General features: G+C 37.7%; 1 protein-coding gene across 1 annotated transcript; it reads right to left on the bottom strand.

Moving 5' to 3' along the window:
* Window positions 1–307: 307 nt before the first annotated feature.
* Window positions 308–2080, bottom strand: LOC108043991 (luciferin 4-monooxygenase-like). The gene is made up of 3 exons (XM_044458545.1): window positions 1937–2080; window positions 1376–1881; window positions 308–1321 (listed from the first exon to the last, which is right to left on the bottom strand). Exons 1-3 carry the CDS (start codon window positions 2078–2080, stop codon window positions 358–360), a joined length of 1614 nt encoding a protein of 537 aa, XP_044314480.1. The 3' UTR covers window positions 308–357.
* Between the last annotated feature and the right edge of the window lie 18645 nt (window positions 2081–20725).

Genomic DNA, 20725 nt, shown 5'->3' with positions numbered 1-20725 from the left:
AACTTTCTGATGACTTCCCTAATCTTAATCAAGCGTCAAGGTTTTCTAGCCTGTAGTCTTTTCGTTTATAAGAGATAAGTGTATTTTTTATTAATTTATTGTATAAGTTCATTGCCATTTCTAACATTTTGAATTTGCGATTAAGTCGTGCACTTAAAAAAGTCAATGCTCTATGCTCTAACTTAGGATATTTGGATAATTTGGATTCTACATTATATCTACAAACTGCAAGAGCGACACCTGGTGGCGTTGCCTTATCGGTAATTTTCAAAATCTTTGGTAAATTCTTTAAAAAATGTTAAAATAATGCTTTTAATTTATTGTTTTATTGCTTGTTTAAGTATTTGTGCTTCAGTTCTATGTAATTATCTGGATACCCTTTGCTTGAAGAAAGTATTCCTTGTTGGCAGCACGGTTTGTTTTGCCATTGGGACTTCTCCTCAGGTCGTCAACAATTAAACATCCGGCGTGCAGTCTTAAAAACTCAGTCCCAGCATTCTGAGCCACATAGTCCTCCACGTCCTTTTCGCTGATCAGGTCATTTGGCTTCCTGACGACCGTTGCCGCTGCTTCGTCACCATTTTCCACGCCCCAAATGCCAAAGGCACAGACCTCAGCCACGCCTGGCATTCGGGAAATCAGTTCCTCCAACTCGTGCGGATAGTAGTAGTTGCTTTGGTACTTGAGCAAGTCCTTTTTTCGCTCCACTACGTACAAGAACCCATCGTTATCCACGTATCCAAGGTCTCCGCTGTGAAGCCAGTTGTCCTTGTAGATTTCTTTCGTGGCCTCCGGGTTTCCATAGTATCCGGGCCAAAAGCTTCCCTTGTTTATGCAGACCTCGCCCTCCTTGTTGGGTCCCAATTTATCGCCTTGGTCGTCGATAATCTTCAGCTTGTAGCCAGGACTCGGACGACCCACCGAATTGGGCTTCGCATCGAAGTGCACATTGACGCAGCAAAGGGATCCTGTTTCCGATAAGCCATAGGCAAAGTTAACAAAGTCTCTGCCCAATTTTTGCCGAAGTCTATTTTGCACTTCCATTGAACATCGTCCACCTCCGAAATTATAATATCGAATGCTCTGCAGGCTGGCGTTCTCAAAGTCCGGACAATTAATGATTGCTGCCACTTGCCCAGGAGACTGAAGAACCCAAGAAACCTGGTTTTCCTCGATAATGCGTAGAGTCTCTGCCGGATCAAAGGGCAGTTCAGATATAATGCGCTTTGTGCTATAGACTCCAGAGGAAACTATTGTCCACAAACACGAAATCCAGTCCAGAGTACTGGCTGAGTACTGAACATCCAATGTGGTTAGATTGCTAAAATGCAACATTTTATTATAAGCCTCCAAATGTTTAAATGAGGGCACTTACGTAAAGGTGCTTAGAATGGTTCGGCAATTTGGCACAATGATTGCCTTTGGAGTGCCGGTGGTGCCAGAACTGCTGATTATGGCCAATTGATGAGTGGATTTCAAAGAGATAGGCTTGAATCCTTCTTCCGCCGGCGTTTTTAAAACTTCCTGGATACTAATAGCGTCTTTTGGATGATTTCGCATTGTGACAATCTTCACATCCAACTTGGCGGTAGCTGCCCGAACTTTTTCGTACTCATCACCATCGCAGAAAACAATACGTGGCTTGGTGTTCTGGAACAACTTCTCAATAATTTCGGGTAAATAGGAAGGGTTGAGCGAGTGCAGGGCGATTCCGTTGAAGAAGCAGGCGTAGGCGACGGCCGAAATGTGGGTGGTGTTCCGAGCAATAATCCCCACGATGTCTCTCTGAGTCAAATCCAAGTTGCGCATATAAGTGGCGATGCGAATAGCATTGTTCAACAGATCCTCCCGTAAAAGGATCGTTTTCTCCGAGTCTGATACCTGCAAAAGTTCTCTATATTATCGGGATAACTCTTCGACGTTCTTTTTCACAAACCTGCGCTACACTCTTGGGATGGCGGACCATTTCCTGAAAGATTATTTCCCCTATGGACAGATCCTCGCCGAATTGCGACTTCTCCTTTTCACTGCTCCAAATCTTGTCCACTGCATCGTAGTGCGTTTTTGGCTGATATGACATTGTTGCCACCGACTTCGAAATGGTTCTAAATTCGCTGCCCAATTCGTTTATATACTTTCGCGAAAATTGATAACGTAAATCATACAACAATCTAATCTGAGTTTTATATTGCTCTAAGAAGGTGAAAAAGTACAATGCTTTCGCAAAAAAAACATATATACAGATATATTTACGCTTCCTGATAACAGAAATGCAAAGTAATCTAATCTGCCGAAAACATTGCTTATGTTATCATTTAAAATTAAAATGTTTGAAAATAGTTAAAAGCTTACAAACGTTTTGTTTCATAAGCTTAAACAAATACATTATAATATAAGTAAATATAATAACGACTGTTAAATATTAGTAATATTTATTGGTCAAATTAATTTTTGTAACAATATAGGAATTAAGGCAACTCATATGCTTGCTTTTTATTGCCCGGGGAGCATCACGATCGCATCTCACATTCGAATGAATTGGACTCTTAACCAGTGTAATATTAGCCTTTCCGAGAAGTGCCCACCGCATCATTCAGTGAGCGTTTTTTTGTTGGATTTCGGGCTGTGTCAGAACTTCTCAGGCATCTTTGTTGGGATGTCTTCGAAAGTGGGTCACACAAACACCTGTGCGGCAAAAAATAAGGCCCACACCAATGCAAATATTATGAAATCCCCACCGCCGCGAAAGAAAGCAAAGTCTAAACCACAAACATGACTGACTGTGTGTGTGTGTGTGTGTGTTTGGCCGCCGCCGAAAAGCAAAAACCAAAACAACAACCAGGCCCATTTCACCAGCAGATTCACTCTTGATGATTATAAGCTTTTGTTGTGTGTTTCGGGCCTTGTGGCTTTTGGGATTGGGACCTGACTGACCGACTCCGACGGTCCATCCCCCGCCACCAGCTCCTCCAACCGCCTGTTTTGCTTTCCTTTCATTATCGAGCGGCAAAATATTGGTTAAGCAAGCAAGGCAGAGGCAATGAAATCGAAAGAAAATAGTATTTACTGGCCGAAGTAGCGAGTCGAAGATTGAATGCTCTTGGAAAAACTAACGATATGGTGAATATGATTGAAATGGAGCAATACATTTGGTTAAACTTCAAAATGGGTAACTAAAATGTCTCTACTTGAACAGTATTACATCATATTGGGGACTGACATTACGAAAACTTTTTTTTTTAATTTTGGTACACACTTTTGTATTTAATAACATCAGTTCAAAAATAAATTATATTAAAATTTTCCTACATTAAGATGTTGTATCTATAAATATATATAAACTAAATATTTTAGGGTTAAAGATAATCTCGTTATACCCTTGCAGAGGGTATTATAATTTTGGTCAAAAGTGTGCAACGCAGTGAAGGAGACATCTCCGACCCTATAAAGTATATATATTCTTGATCAGGATCACCTCCTGAGTTGATATAGCCATGTCCGTCTGTCCGTCTGTCCGTCTGTCCGTCTGTCCGTCTGTCTGTCCGTCTGTCTGTTTCTACGCGAACTAGTCTCTCAGTTTTAAAGATATCGAATTGAAACTTTGCACACACCCTTCTTTCCTTTGCACGCAGTATATAAGTCGGAACGGCCGGGATCGGCCGACTATATCCTATAGCTGCCATATAACTGATTGATCGGAAATGCCATAACTCTGCTGTTTGTTAGGTTAGGAAGTTGGGACTTTCTATGGGTTTTATATTTGGCCAATCAATCCGACGTACCAAATTTCATAAGGATCGGCCGACTATATCTTATAGCTGCCATATAACTGATTGATCGGAAATGCCATAACTTTGGTGTTTGTAAAGTTAGGAAGTTGGGATTTTCTATGGGTTTTATATTTGGCCAATCAATCCGACGTACCAAATTTCATAAGGATCGGCCGACTATATCTTATAGCTGCCATATAACTGATTGATCGGAAATGCCATAACTTTGGTGTTTGTAAAGTTAGGAAGTTGGGATTTTCTATGGGTTTTATATTTGGCCAATCAATCCGACGTACCAAATTTCATAAGGATCGGCCGACTATATCTTATAGCTGCCATATAACTGATTGATCGGAAATGCCATAACTTTGGTGTTTGTAAAGTTAGGAAGTTGGGATTTTCTATGGGTTTTATATTTGGCCAATCAATCAGACGTACCAAATTTCATAAGGATCGGCCGACTATATCTTATAGCTGCCATATAACTGATTGATCGGAAATGCCATAACTTTGGTGTTTGTTAAGTTAGGAAGTTGGGATTTTCTATGGGTTTTATTTTTGCCTAATCAATCCGACATATCAAATTTCATAAGGATCGGCCGACTATATTCTATAACTGCCATATAACTGAACGATTGGAAATGCCATAACTTTAGTGTTTTTAAAGTTAGGAAATTGGGATTTTTTATGAGTATTAAGAATGCATTATGAATGATTTTGGAGAATATAATTTGCAGAATATTCTGCAAGGGTATTTCAACTTCGGCTCCGCCCGAAGTTAGCTTTCCTTTCTTGTTTTTAAAATAATTTCTAACAATATTATTTTATCGCATTTGATTTCTGCAAAATGTATACAAAAATCAATGGACCTAGCGGATTCCAAGTTAATTTAAAACAAAAGTCTCAGCGTGACCAACAAATGACGATGGCGATGCGCCAGCAGCATCTTCATCTCGTTCCCAAAAAAAACTTAACAAAAAAACCCATCATGAGATGATGATCAGAACCTTAACTTAAAGCTCATTACGATAGCTATCAAGTGGGGAAAAAAGAGGGGATGGGGAGAAGCGTGGGTACGGCAGGCGAAATAATGAAGCAGAATCGCCTGCATGACAATGATTACTGTAAGCCAGCCGAAAAAGAAAAAATACAAAGAAAGACACGGCCCGCAGCACTCGCCATCCCACTTCCACTCCCACATTTGGATTCAAGTTGGGAACCGCTGTCAGCTTTTTTTCAGAATATTTGGGCCAAAGCGCCAAATGTAAACATTATAAGAAAAAACGGAAAAAAACTCGGATGATGATGGTTACTTAACAATGTTGAACAATAAATGGCTCCAAATATGCACGTGTGTGTGTGCGGGATTTCGGTGGGTGTGGGCGCCCAAAGTTATTGTAGGTGTTGTGAAATCAGAAATGCAAAGAAAGAAAGGGGTATGCAGGTGCCGAAGGGTTTTTCCCGCGTTGAGTCATTCCATCACAATCGAAAGGAAGTTAAAAATTGCTAATTAACCAGATCTTGATGCTGCAAACAAATATCCATTCATTAATATATTTTATGAGGTATACTAAAACCTAAAATCAACTTTATACTATAGAGAAAATAAAATGAAAAAATATACAATTCAGGTGACCTCATTTTTAAAAATAGTTCTTATAAGTGTTTTAAAAAATAGAATGCTTAAGATTTAGTTAAAGTAATTCTATTCCGTAAGTTTTATAAATACTTATAATTTAATTTTAGCATTAAAATAGTTTTGATTGTAAAACATTTTTCTTAATTTAATTCATTACATTTTAAATTAAACAAAAAGTTGTCTGAAATCGTCAGTATATAAAGTAGCAATAAAATGAAGCCCTGCTCTATTTATTTTCAATTAGCTAATTTCATTTTAACTCACATCCTGTGCTTGATTTCGAGACTTAATAATTTCTAAGAAGAGTAAAAATTCGTACATCAAATTATAATTTCTTGGTATTGTATTCTTTAAGCTATTTTTTTTGTAAGCCAACAATAAGCCTCCGATATGATGTCATATGAATTTGTCTTGGCCAACTTACGAACACACACCAAACTTCTACCATTTTTTTCGGGTTTCCTAAGCATAATTTATATTTGGGTGTTACCTCCTCTTTTTCACTTCTCCCAATGGTCTCCAATCTCTGCTTCTACCTCTTTCTTTTTGCCCTCTGCTGTCTCTTTCATTTCGTGTGTGTCTATCTCTTTCGGACACAATTTGCAAATGGGTTTTTGGTTGATTCTTTTGGCTCTGACTTTGGCTTTGGGTTAATTAGTGAGTATCTTTCCTCAGCACGCACAAATAAAAAAAGAAGAACACAACAACAATGCTTTTGGCGTTTGAGTGTTTTTTTTTTCAATCGTTGTTGTATTTTTATGTGTGTGTTTGTATGGGTAATGGCGGCGGCATTGCTGTTCTTATTAGCGTTGTAGCTTTTAAGCTTAAGCTTGCCCCGAAAATCTGGGTCACCAGTGTCGTTAAGTCCTCTATACGTATGTATATTCCGGCGTGTGAGTGCGCAAATTAAATATTCACAGCGTTGGTTAAGCAAATAAAATCTTCCGAGCTCTTTTTTTTGTTGTTGCATTTCCTTCTGGCCACTTCTGTTAGCTGCTTTTTTTTTTGGGCCCGCACAATCAGAGATGGTTCCGCGCATGAAAGTGAATCAGAATGTTTTAGCCGTTCTTTGCAAAGCAAATGAGATCAAAAGTGGGCTTTAGTCGCATCTCTTTAACCTGAATATGTCAACCCTACTTATGCCGCTTCTTCTTTATCGAATTTATTCTCGTTTTGGCAAAAAAAGAAAGAAGCCCATGTAGCCAATATTTGTATTCCACTTTGTTGAATGTATTGTACCTAAAAGAGAATGTCTACTGAGTAGATTAAGAGGCATCGTTCCAAAAAGAATCTGCATGTAAATTGGTTTCAATGAAATTATAATATGAAATGCAGGAAATGAGTTTAAGTGGAAGAAACTAGAAATAAAATAGCTGCATTCTATTATTAAGCTCAATAATGTTTCAGTTTTGTATACATTTATGTATGAAAGCTAACAGTTATTTAAAAAGTATTTATTTTGCCGATTCTACTTTGTACTTCTTAATTCTTAACTTAATTTTAATTTTATGTTATATTTATAAATTGGGTAAACCGAAATTAAAGGGTATTAAGACCTTCAGAGTTGCTGCTTTAAAAATAATGTAAATACCTTAAGTTTTGTAATTCTTTTGGCAAACACTCGAATGTCCAGATGTTCTGTTTACGTTCTTTGTGTAATCTTTCATTGCCGTGGGCAATTTTTAGTGTCGATTTGTGAAAAAATAATAAAGCAAGAAAACAGAATCGGTTTGCTGTGGGCGTTCCTTATTATGAGTTATACATGTGAGATGGACAAGAATTCGGCGGTGCCGTCAGCCATTGGCTATAAAGGGGTGTGCCCTGACCCAATTTTTATTTATTTTATTTTTTTATGTTTGCCTCTCGGTCTTTCTCTACTTCGCCTTTGTTTATTCACGCATGAGCTCAGCATTACGCATTTTTATAGTTCAAGGGGAATAGTAAAAGCATTCTTAACCCTTCTGGGAGGACGTCATTAAGTAAATGTCCATGCCATTTTTGCATCATTCAGTGGGCAGAAAGGCAGGTAAGCGCAGCACAATGTCAAAGGACGGTCAACGGTGAAATTTACAATTTTATGGCGGACTTTAAGAGGAAAACGGCAAACAGTCAGAGGCAGCAGCAGCAGCAGCAAACAGCAGAGGTTTTATGGCCATGACAAAAGACAGTCGGCGACAAATGTTGCATCCGCATTGCATTGCAGCCACTCTTGAGCCGCTGCCTTCACCATGGCTGCCGCTCTTGCCCCGGCCAAGTCGTAAATCATGGACACGGCCCGAGTGACAAGAGATTGACCCAATTTCCCAGACTAATCCGCAGCGCGTCCAATCGCGATTTCCTCAGCTTGGTCAATGTCGAAAACCCTTCTTTGAGATATTTGTATACAAAACATGTAAACAGGACCTTTGGTCTTTCGAATATTCTACAAGAACTAAGAAATAGGAAATAGAAAATGCCAAACAAATCAAAAAATATTGTAAAGTTATTGAAAGATTGTATATAGTAATATATATAGTTAATGCAATGGATTTATGAAGGGACTATCAACATTTTTTTATTGTAAACATACACAGGAATATGAATAGAAATTTAAGATTTATTTAGTGAAAAACTTGTTGAGTAAAAGTTATATATTATTCTGGTCATAAATTGCCCATAAAATCCTTATGAAAACATTGTCAGCAAGTAGAGGTATATTAGGCAACATTTTTTTCTGTGTAGCACATGACCTTCGATTTCTCGTAGAAAAAGGAAATGATTTCAGTTGTTACGTAATATGTGAACTGGCCAGGGGCGTGCCTATTATCCCTTTTGTTCGGCACACGACTGGCACACATGTGAGGCACAGGAAGTGTGGGTGGTGAAGATCCATAACCTTCGGCTAAAGTGGAAATTACATAACCGATTTTGAATGAATGAAATTCAAAATATGTCCTTGTGATTTATCATTTATTTTGGTAATAGAATGTTCATGTTTTATTTATGTAGACTTCTAGTTATTATAATAATAGTAAATAATTTAACTTTTGGAATTGATTAAATAAATATTATTATTAAAGAACTAGGAAAATTGTATTAAAAGCAAATCAAATGACTTAGGAACCAAACTTAAATGGAAGAATACAATTTAATTTACAATCATATTTCTTAGTTAAGTAAATATAAGCTGTCTGCAGCCATGAATTGTCAATTAAAACTGGATAAATATTTTCAGTACAAACAGATATCTACTTCAATCCGTGCTTAGTATAATGACTCCAATTATGATTGCCCGGAATGGGAGAGTTTTCAATGGCAGTCAGCAGAAAGACAAAAAATAACAAACGGACAAATAATGGTGGAAGGAAAACTGTTACTTTCACATCGGCTAAAAGCCAAGATTATACTCAGTACGGAAGCCAAAACAGAAATAATAGAAGCGTAATAGTTGCTAATTTTGTGCATTGCTCTGCCCCCAAAAACGTCAACAAAAAGGGCTAATTATGAGCACACTTTCGGCCAAAAGCGGACGGAATGAGGGAACACACACACAATGCAAAAGAATCACGTCGTTATAAACTGTTTTTGCTGCCATAGTTTTGTTTTCTTTATTTATTTTTGAGAGCTAGATTTCAATGGGAATCGGAATGTGTTGTTGCTGCTGCCACTTTTTGGGGTAGTGCACAAAAAGGTGAGCACTTAAATGAAAGTTGTTCAACTTGCTCACAGAGCCCTAAATTGTTGCAAACTTATAGGTGCGTGTGTGTGCTTAAGAAGGGGCATAAAAAGAGGGGTATTTGTTGTGGCAGAAATAAATAAGGAAATCGAGGACACCAAAAAAAAGCAAAGTAATATTACATTATTTAGTGGAATACTTTATATCGAGAAATAAGTTTTAGAATCTTTAAAAAATGGTCTGAAAAAAAATATTATACATTTATAAATTTTTTTATTATTTAGCATTACTTTTAATGTGTTCCTCTATTTGAAATAACATTATTCCAAATCTGTTTTATATGCCCCCAAACATCTGGTACATCGCAGATAGCATAATTAGAAAGAAGCCCCAAATAATTATGCTTTCGGCTCCTCTCACCCGTGCATGAATTTGGAACTGGAAGTACCAAGAAGCAGTACCAGGTGGGTGTATTACCGTAATTGAACCCAAGTTGCGGCTTGAGGTCGAGGAATATAGCCAACCATGTGTCATGCTTATTAAACTTTTGGTTCTGTTCCAAAAACTATTTTGGACGGCCGCACTTTATGATTGGTAATTAAAAATATACATTTTTGTTTTTTGTTTTTTTTTTCGGCCACTTTAGGAACTTTGTCTGTCTGTTTTTGGGGGGCTGGCCAAGTCATGGTTGGCCCGGTCGCTGCGTCTTGACTTGGCTTGCTCCCATTGACGGCAAACGGGTTGCCAAAGTGCGTGGATCGGAGGGCTGGCGGGGATTGGCCTCAGACACCCCAAAAACCAACAAACAAGCAGCCAAATGTTGCACTACATTTAAGCTGTAGTTGCTCCTGCACCCGGATTTCAAACCGGAGTCGGAGCTCCAGCTCCAGCTCAACTTGGCATCGTCATCGCCGCAGTTGCTAAACTTGTTGCACATGTCGGATGCTAGTCAGCTTTATTGAGGCGCAACTGAAGCCAAGTTGGTGTCGCCAAGGCTGCTATTTTCTAGCCCATTCTAGCTTTTTTTTTAAGACTCCTCAACCAGAAAACTCTTAAATTTGGCACTTTTATTAAAACATAATGGATGAACCTATCCTTTTTTGTTAGATTTATTTAAACGAATTAACCCAAATAAAATTTATTTCCATTTAAATCCACTTATCAATCAATTATAATATTTCTACTGGCATTTATATTTCTAAATTCTATTTACTTATCATCAGTTGATCTTGTTGGAAAAGAGTCCATGACATTTATAACCAAAAATATTAAATTCGTAAATACTACAAAAGGGTATTTAAAAGGTACAAAAAACATATATTTCTCACAGTTTTTTTGACTTCCAGTAATACAATTTATAAATTATTTAAGCAAATTGTATGCTTGCTAAAGCTACTATTTTTAACAACACTGAATTAAAGTCGGAGTTGAAGTTGTTTGAGGCTGGGGCTGTTCCTAGTTTTTGTATCAAAAACACTTAACAACTTGTAAAATTCTCCGACTGCTGCAGTTGACACACATCTGTCAAAGGCGGCAAGTGGGTCAGCTGGTGGGGCAAGTGGTGGTTGGTGGTTGGTGGTGGTGCTACTGGTGGAGTGGTGCGATCTTGTTAATCGTTTTTGATTGCCGCGTTGATGTTCCACCACCTGAAGCACTCAAATGATGATTGTCGTTTAGAGCGTCGAGCCGTCGACTGTCACAGATTCTTTACTTTTCCCCATCGCGTTGCTTGCTTTCTTGATCGTTGTTATTATTTGTTATTGTTATAGTTGGTGTGTCTACTCCACTGTCATGGCTTATTATGTGCATTATTAGCTTAAGCTTGATGGTCTTAAGACTGGCCATCAAAGACTTTCAGCACGTGATTGTGAACTCCTTTGGATAAGATACAAGCACGTGACAAAAAAAGTGCAGATGATATGATATATAATTGCAGAGGGTAGACTGTTCAAAGCTAAACTTTTCAAGATGTTAATTGAGAACTTCAAAAACGTAAAACGCTTTTTTTAACCATTAAAGGTGACTTAAAAGTTTTAACATATCAGCAATATTATATTTGTGGGAATGGCTATATCTTCAATCAAACAATTTCTTCCAAAAACACAATCTTTCTTTTTTATCTTTAAGTAATTTTGTAATGATTTAATTTAATGCATTGGCCCTACTTTATTAAGTACACCATTCCCATTGAGAGAGTTACGTGCCTCAGCCATTATAATCGCATAAATGCTGAATGAGAAGAACCGAAACAGTCAAAAATTCTGTCACACACAATCAGAATCTTTTTCTTTCCTCACTCGCATGTAAAGTCAAATAGCCATGCCCACTTTTAATATTCAATAAAGATTTAACGAGACATGTTAACCGCTTTTGCAGTCACAGAATGCATAAATAATTATAGAATTGAGCAACAATTTCAGCAAAGCCATAAAAAACGACAACGAAAAAAGCCAAAATAAAAACGAAGTTGAGACAACACGGCAATTAAATTCAATTTTGTGGCCAATAAAGATGAGAAAGAGCGGAGAAAGAAAGAGGCAGAATCTGGAGGGGATGTGTGGTGTACCAGGAACAGTTATGGACAAACACTGAGATAATAATTTTGTTTAAATTTAATTGTGAGTTATATTTGTACGGTAAATCACGTAGCAGCATGGAGTGGCTGTAAGGCAAGGGGAGGGGGGTCAGATACGGGGTATAATAACCATGTATTGGTCATGGCCCAAGGGGAAGCCTAATTGGCCAAATTGATATATTACTTTATATATCTTCCTCTGTGTGGCAATTGAAGCATGAATGCAGCCACAGAATGGATGAAAAAACCATTGAAAAGAAGAGAATTCGTCGGAGAAGTAATAAATATGCCTTTTAAATATTTTACATATTTATAAGACTTTTGTAAATGTCGGGATCACTTTCAAATCAATTAATATGAAATGGGAAGCTCTTAAACTTGCTAATTTATTTATTCTCACATTTTTGCCATTTGCATTTCTACGAAAAAATCGCAAAGCTATTGAAAACCTTTGGCTTAAAGAAAGAAATTCTCTGACCAATCATAAATAACTTAAGCAAAACAACAATATGGCAGAAGTTAGCAACATAAAAGGAAAGGAAACGAAAGAAATGTGTGCAGAGAAGAAGCAACAACAAAAAGTCGGTCATGAAATCGCAAGTGACCCACTTGGCAAGCGAACGACGCAAAAAAAAAAGAAGTATCAAAAAAAAAAAGAAAAGAAGAGAAAAACGAAAGACTCAGGCAACGAACGCGATGCAGACAAATATGACAAGCGACGCTAGAGCGCGTGATAGAGACGGCAAATGGCTCGCAGAGTGAGACGGACAGACACCAGGCAACGTAGCGAATCTAAAAGAGGACACCATAATTGGCAAACAAGGGGGGTTTCAGTGGTAAACCCGCCATGAATGACTCGACCATGCTCGCAGCCGGACCTGTATGCGTCACTAAACTTGACCAAATTGTATGTACAAGGAAGTCTGCAGACTCCACCTCACGAATCCCCCTCCCATCCCCCCCCCCCACTGCAACACTTTGCTCGTTCCTAGTCGTGTTAGCTAATGACATTTTTTTGTGGGCCCAGGCCCCTAGTTTTCCGTCTGAGTCTGGGTCTGCTCAATGCAGCAGGTTCAAGTCAAAGTGCGGGCGTCTCGGGATGCTTTTTCATGTTGCGATGGGAAATTTTCTTGGCACGAGGAGTTTCCCAAATGGGGTTTTTCTTAAAGTGAAAGCAAAGGAAGAGATTGCCTCGCGGAATCTTCCATGAATCGATCACGAGTGGGCTAAGATACGTGGATAAAAGTAAAAATTGAGGTTGTCAATAAATACCTTTGCTTGGCATGAAAAAAACCATTAAAGATTGAGATATGAGTTTTCTAATTGTCTCAATTAAATAAGTAATTTTAAACAAAGAAATATATAAATAGAAATATAAAAAATGTTTAAGGCGTGCATTAAAAACACTACCAAGAAATAATACCTGTAAGTATTTTCATTTCTGTAAGGTATAAAATAAATCATTAGCTTATTTGTAGCCATAATAAATTTAAATGGCCTTAGGCTTTAGATAAATTGGCTCCCAAATCGTCTGCAACATTATTATAAGTCTTGCCGATAGATGAATATGTACCGCTTTAAAAACAATTTCTCACAGGCTCAACACCCAACTCTTTTTCCAGCAATTTTCTTAATATTTCCCCCGCTTCTGGCCAGACTGTGAGCCGCTCTAGACACGGCATACTATATACACCACTAGCCGCATAATAGACTTGGCCCACATTCGCTTGGCACTCAGACACTCAAGGCATTCTTTACACACACTCTCCGCCTCTTTCACTTTTACTCTCTGCTCATAAGCATAATCATGCTTACTCATGATAATCAGACTCTGTTTCTGTTTCTTGGCTGCTCAGCTCATTACCATGCCGGGCCGCAGCAACAACGATAGTAACAATAACAATTATTATACCGACTTTAACTAGTTTCCACACTTGGCCTGGTCTAGTCTCAGCCCGCACAATTTTCCATTTCCATTTCCATTTTCTTTGCAAATGCGGTCGAGCTGCCGCCATTTTCTTTCACTTCGCAAATGTAATAAAACAAAAATCGTTAAAAAGTAATATAAAATACAGGTGCTCTGAGATTGGGGACCTCTGGGGCACTGTTTCCTGATGTGCCAATAATTTGGGTAATTAAAATTATTGCCTTAAACCATTGGTCGCTATTAAACAGTGGTGAAAGAAGTACAAATTAATAGCAATTATTTTTGGGTTTTATGTTACCGAAAACTGATTTATTACCAGCTTGAAAGTTTATTTTACGCCATGTTCAGTAACATAAATTAATTTTATCACAATATATTTATTTTATTATAAACATGCACTTTAAGTCGATATAGACTTATAAATGCATTCCTGGTAATTAAAATACCTGCAAATATTTGAAGCGAAAATAAACATTTGCATAAATATAATTATTAATAAAACGAAAAGGGGTTTGTATAGATGTATGCAAAGAAGCTTGAGAATGCATTTAAACTGTGCATTAAAACTGACTTAGAGGCAATATTAATTTTATTGGAGAGTATAAAAAAGCTCAACGGAAGTAAGCTAACTAAAACCAAGAATAATTTAATGGTAATCCGCAGTTTAAGGAGGCAGGATGTGCTGCCAATTTGGTTCCACTGTGCTGCAGCGGTATTTCAACTCAAAAGAAGCCCGCTACGCACACACACACACGCACACACACAAGAACACACACTTGCGCTTAAAACGTTTTTCGAATATTTTGAATAACGGTTCATGGTGCATACCAAAATCAAATCAAGTGGAATCGCTGGTTTTGTTTTTGGCTTTTGGGTTTCGGTTTTTTTGGGTCTGGGTCCCCGAGCCACTTGACCGAAAACCCACGAAACGACAAAACGAGACGCATATGAATTCTTTTTTTTTTCCCCCATTTCTTATTTTTTGGGCGACGGCAACAAGTGCGCCGACTGACCATACAAAATACAAAAATACGAAACCTGTTGGCCCATATCACGTACCTTCTGGCCACCTCCTCCTCCTTCTTGGGAGCCACATAAAAAGTTGGAACGCCGCCGCTTGGCGGAATTAATTATGTAGCCCAAAGCTGAATTATATGCGAAAGCAACTACCCACCGCCCCTTGCCACCCCCCTCCCCCCGCCCGTTGTCCGTTGTTGTTGTTGTCCCCCTTTTTCAGTTTATCTACCAAATGCGATGCGAAACTTGTTTGTGCATTTAATTTATGGGCGCGACGCGACGCGAAGAACAGAAGACAGCGGCCAGAAGAAGCGGACTTGAGGAAGACAAACGCATTGCACTTGTCCAAAAGGGGGCAGGTGGGGGTGGGGGGTAGGGGTACCTTACGCACTCCCAGCCTCCGGCGGCATCTTCGGATCACGAGCGGCCCAACAACGGAAAAATGTCAGATCCAAGCACGTGACCCAATTTGTGATGCTTCTTATTGCACACTGAGATAAAATATCTAAAAACGTCTTTAAAATAAATAAATGAATAACTGTTTAAGCAATCTCTTCCATAAAAACATTAAGTAGTTTTGCATTACCAATTTTAATTTACAGCAACCAATAAACTTGCAATAACAATAACAATCACAATCGCTATAAAAATAAATATAGTTGAGAAAATAGCACCACATTTTGCAATGATCCTGTGTTTCATATCTAGACTTCATCAGATTAATATTTAGCTTGGTAGATGATTAATATCTCTTAATTATCGAAAAATGAAGCACTACACAATAACAAATAATTTATTTTCTAAGTAATTAGTAATAATATCTTGGATTTGTTAGCATAGAAATTCAAGTATGATATTCTTTTTGTTAAAATATTTTAATATGTAAAATACTAAAATATTTAATCTTTTTTTCTGTGGAGAATGGCAGGAGTGAGAGGAGAGAGGCTGGAAATAAGCAGGATACTATAGCATCCTTTTGTCTGCTTTGATTATGTTGCGCCTCTCATAATTGGGTTAATTTTGTGTGGCACCATCGAGCGGCCAATAATTCGCTGCATTTTTCGCTCCCTTTTCGCCATTTTCTTTTTGGATCTTTTCTCATTTTTCTTGACAACTCCCTGACAGGCGTTAAATTTTGGCCAAGATTTCTGTGGTGTTGTGGTTAAAGGTGAACAGTGAAAAATTCGAGTCGAGTTCAACTTCGGCTGCTTCTTCTGCATCGCTTTGTTGGCATTTGACAGCCGTGACACATGCAGCATAATGCAAAAAATAAATGAGAATTCGAAAAGATTCGAAAAGGTTGGGAGACGTTTGAGAGACTGATGAAAGAAAGGCAACTGATTTGCAGTTTATGCATTTATCTTGCTGGGGGAAAATACAAACTTGCAAATCTCTCCAGCTTATCAAAAGATTTAAGCAACGAACTGGGTTTTTATTACAAAAACAATGTTGATAAAAATGCTATGACCATAAAAGCATAGACTTCAACGATTTTACGATAGAACGTATGTACAATTTTTTTTTACATTTACAGTGTATTATTTATAAACCACGTTTTTACTCAAGATATATAATATAAGTAAAATTTCACTCTTTATAGCTTTTATTTAATTTATTCCAATAAAACGCTCATTTCCTTTATTTGTAATTACAAGTAAATTTAATTTATACATTGACCTACCTGATTTTTATTGTACTGCACTGTAACTACACTTAGTAGTAAAAAATACTAACAGTTTAACTGACTTTGCAGAAATGTAAATAATAAAAAACTCTTTTCGAATCGGCAATCAACTGAATTATGGATTACTTTACAGCCGAGAGCTGCTTTCCGTGCCTATCGGCTGCATCTAGGCTACCGGAGGAGCAGCAGCAGCTGGCGCAGAATTTCTTTTTTCGCCGCTCAACTATCCCAGCCGGAGTATCTGGCAGATACAATGTAAAGTCGGCCTGGGGCCCGCTCAATTTAATGACAAACTGATTGCAAAGTGACACGGAAAGAGGCACAACTGACACCCGCCGATACGCTAAAAACTACAAAAATAAGAGCAGCGATAGTCGGATGTAATGGATGCATTTGAGCCAGAAAAAGTTTGGTTCCATTGCACCGGATCCGCTGCAAATTGATTAATTCGCTACGCCTGGGATTGTCGGAACGGGAACGGGAAATTGGAGCCAAAAAAATAAAGCGCCCTATCTGATGACAACTAAGCAGTTGAGCCGCTTAAACGGTATCCACTCCCAAAAACTCACCGCCGCTGCACAAAGTGGAGGGAAATTCAATTAAAAACGAAGTCGACTTGTGTTTGGCCCAGTCATTGGGATGGTCCGAATGCATTTGAACAGGTGCAGGCCCATTTGTAACCCGTAGAGGCGAGAAAAGTGAAAAAGGTTCCGTTTGTGCCGTTTGTCGACGGCTCCTTAAGCTCCATGGCCAAAACAGTAACCGTTAGACAAAATGATGCTATGCGCTTCTGCGTGTGCGTCGCGGTGTCTCCTCATCCACTTTTTGGGACTCTGCTTTTCCGTTATGATTGTTGGTGTTATAGCCGCTGCCGCTGCCGTCGTTCTTTAAGCTTGGCTGCCCTTTTCCAGTTATATCAACCGGCAAAGTTCGTTGCCTGAGTCTTTGCGTATCTGTGCACAGTAAAAAATACAAATAAATAATCCCATACTGTTGTAGGTAAATCATAATATTAAAATTAAATTCTTAACAGCGAAAACTTATTGGATAACGTAAATATTAGTTAAAACAATATTAAATTTAGAAACTCGATATTGTTCCTTTAAAAGTTGATTAACATAATTGAAAGCTTAGTTTTAGTTTTCTAAAGTTTTTTTTATACTTACATTTCCATTATTGTAACATTTTTTTAACTTTAAGCCAAAAATACGATAAAGTTTCAAATAAATTCAAAAGACTTAGGCAACGAACTTATATATTCTGCGAAATTTTTTTGTGCATTTAAATCGTTATCAATTTTAATAATTATATTTTAGAATTGTAAAATGTATAAGGATTAAAAATTAATTAACGAATATTTTCACCGTGTATTTGCGGCTTAGCTCGAGTTTCAGTCTGCGTTAAAAGCAATAAATTTCTTCAACAAATTGCAATCAATGAAGAATCGTGTACATATATTTATTGCTGAACACAGGGCAACAAACCTTCTCTCTCACGCATCTAGAGTTATTTTTTCCGATTCGCTTGGCCATAAATTAGCTATTCTAAGGAAATTGTTTTTTAAAATGTGGACTGGTGCAAGTGGAGTTAAATCATAAAATTAGCTTCAATAAAAGCTTTGAAATTACATATTCTGGTTAATGTTAATGTAGTTAGTTGAATGTTATAGTAAAATTTATTATCTTCGTAAAACAATTGAATTAAATTTTTTAGGCCATACCTTTTTAAAATTGGAAGAAACGGAATCAAATAATAAACTTAGTTTATTATTAAGTTTGGATAGTTCGGCCTAGTAGCTGCCTTACTAGATTAATTTATGTTTAAAAAAGTTATCTTGTTACTTTAAATTTGCTTTGAATTATAAAATACAAAACTTATTTATTTTTTTTTTTTAAGATGATTGTTTCAAATATACTCCAATATGTAATATTTAAAAAAATGGATTGAAATGCGAATAAATGATAAATGAACTTTTTATTTTTTATGGTTAAGTATAATTATCCAATTCATTAAACTCTTTTATTAAACTATCAATTTTCCCAGGTAACAAAGCGCTTTTCTGCAAACCTATCAGCCGTAAAATAGATGAAAATGTCTAGGCTCTTGCAGCCAATTGTCTGCCCATATTTTGCCTCCGTCTCCCGATCCCGCCCCCCTCCCCGCCATATCACCAGTCCGTCGAATGGAACTTCATTAGATGCAGCAGGGAGTTTGTCAAGAGCAAAGTCAGCCAAAGCCATGCCCATGACACTCCACTCGGCACGCAGACACATGGCCTTTTGGCCGCCCGTCTATCTGGCCAACATCGCCGCCATTCCCGCCCCCTTTGCTTTTTGGGGGCCATTGGCAATGTTAATGGTGTGCATTATTTTCATGTTTATTTATGTTGCTGGCACACACAACAGCACTCGGCAACTGCAACATGTGGCAAATGCAATTTGCATTTGCATCTCAATTGCGTTTTTGCATTGTCTGATGTTTGTTTTCTGTTGTTTGTTCGGTTGTGGTTGTTGCTATTGCTGTTGCTGTTTGCCATTTGTTGTTTATCTCTTTCCACACACAGCTGCGTTTGCATTTGACGATGCGGATCCGGTTTTCGTTGACCCACTTCCGGTTGCCAAGCTGCCAGTCGGAGTTGCCCGTTTCTGTGCCTCTGGCTGCCGCGCTGCCAATTGCGTTTCGTCTTGACCTTTGCCTAGCCTCGCAGCCACCCACACACCCAAAAACAAGAACACTGAGAAAAATCCTCGCTTTTTAACATGCTTTAATTTTCACAGGAATAAACAATGTTTGAATTAATTTTCAGCATTTAAAAGAACCAAGAAAAACCGAAAGCAAACAAATTTAGAAAAGGGTTTTAAACATCAATAAAATCTTGATGTTCCAAAGATATGTTTAGACCTTTTGTCTTTGTTTTTTTAAGCCGTATTAGTTTACGTGACTTACTTTTTTTTGTCATTTTTAGTTGGGAATATTTTCAAAAACACTTTGTTCAAAAAAATTTTTTTAATTTAAATATTTAACATTTGTTGTACTTTAGCATTATGCTAAACAAATATATATTCTAATGTCTTTGTGTTGTTCTATTTTTTGTGTGGATATGGTCGCCCACCCGAAAGGCCTCCCACACTTTTCACTACATTCATATTTCTCCTAGATCCATTTCTCCGCTTCCCCTGTCACACACATGCGACCATTTATTTAGCATTTTTATTGCCGCCTCGTTTTGTTGTTCTCGTTCTTGCTCTCCTTTTGTTTTATTGTTTGGCTGTGTTTGGTTGTCTTTTGCGTGTTATTAACGTTGATAAGCCTTCGCATCGACAGCGCCTCTCCATCGCAGATCTCGACTCGGAGGTGTTCTATCCCCAACTCTTTGTCTTCCTCTTTCTGGGCTAACTGACGCCCGCACCTTGGCTTACAAAAAAAAAAAAAAAGTGGTAGAAGAAGCTGAAGAGTACAAAATTATGCATGCCAAATTTGCATTATTATTATTGATGTTTGTTCTTGTTGTTGCTGCTGTTGTAGCTGTTAGATATGATGCGAAATTTATGCAACGTTTGACATCAATTCGAAGTTTTGGTTAGGCAAAAAGATACACCAGATTGGGAAATGGGTATGGTAAGAGAAGGATGTGAAAGATCTAAAAATGGGAATGGATGGGATAACATCGAAGCTAGATCAAAGATGGTAAATAAAAATGGGAATGCAAATTTAAATAAAAAACATTCTTGATTAAAGATATGAAAGTAGTATAAATGTATTATGGTTTGCTTGGAGAAAACAAAATTAAAAATTCCATTCCATAAATAGAATGACTTAAGACACAAACTCAAAATCTACAAGGTTGTTAGCTGTTAATATGTATATGATATGGTATAAATACGGTATAGTAAATAAAAACTGAATTTTATAACTGCTAACTGTTGCCTATGGAAACAAAAGACTTGGAACACAAACTCATCTTAAAATTCGAGGGTTTACGCCTATTAAAATAAAAGACTTGGGAAACGAACTCAACGAAAAGTGAAACCAATTAGTGTTTATCTAGACAGTATTAGAGTATTCAAACAACCAAGAATTCAATTTTCGACACTTGATGGTACATAAATCCTACCTGTCCATAGGATGCTACCTCTCCCACGATGACCACCCTGCGAGCACTTGTTTGCCCGAGTTTCTGTCCCCTGTTTCTGTCACATTTGCACTTCGTATTTTGCCTTGTTTTGGGCAAATAGAAAGGTGCACCTCGGAGGCGTTGCAAATTGTTTTGACTTCTGCGCAATTTGTTATTTGCACCTTAATTTACAGATATTTTGCGGTCAGGCGGGGCAAGCCACCCGTTGCGTGAAGATCTCCGGAAGATCTTCATTTTGTTTCGGGCGCATTCAATTTCGGTTGAGTTTGCCTAACCCAAATGTGGCCCCTGACAAATGCACAAATCTTGTTCTGAGGGCTTGA

Source organism: Drosophila rhopaloa, unplaced genomic scaffold, assembly GCF_018152115.1.
Source record: "Drosophila rhopaloa isolate 14029-0021.01 unplaced genomic scaffold, ASM1815211v1 contig_167, whole genome shotgun sequence".
Classification (NCBI taxonomy): Eukaryota; Metazoa; Arthropoda; class Insecta; order Diptera; family Drosophilidae; genus Drosophila; species Drosophila rhopaloa.
This window is presented reverse-complemented; position numbering and strand designations above follow the sequence as displayed.

What these genes read in the sequence shown, in the direction of transcription:
- LOC108043991 (XM_044458545.1), bottom strand. Translation starts at nt 2,080, where the DNA reads ATGTCATATCAGCCAAAAACGCACTACGATGCAGTGGACAAGATTTGG. An exon ending in ATCCCAAGAGTGTAGCGCAG is followed by an intron (nt 1,882 to 1,936) that starts GTTTGTGAAAAA and finishes GAACTTTTGCAG; the next exon opens with GTATCAGACTCGGAGAAAAC. An exon ending in ACCATTCTAAGCACCTTTAC is followed by an intron (nt 1,322 to 1,375) that starts GTAAGTGCCCTC and finishes GTTGCATTTTAG; the next exon opens with CAATCTAACCACATTGGATG.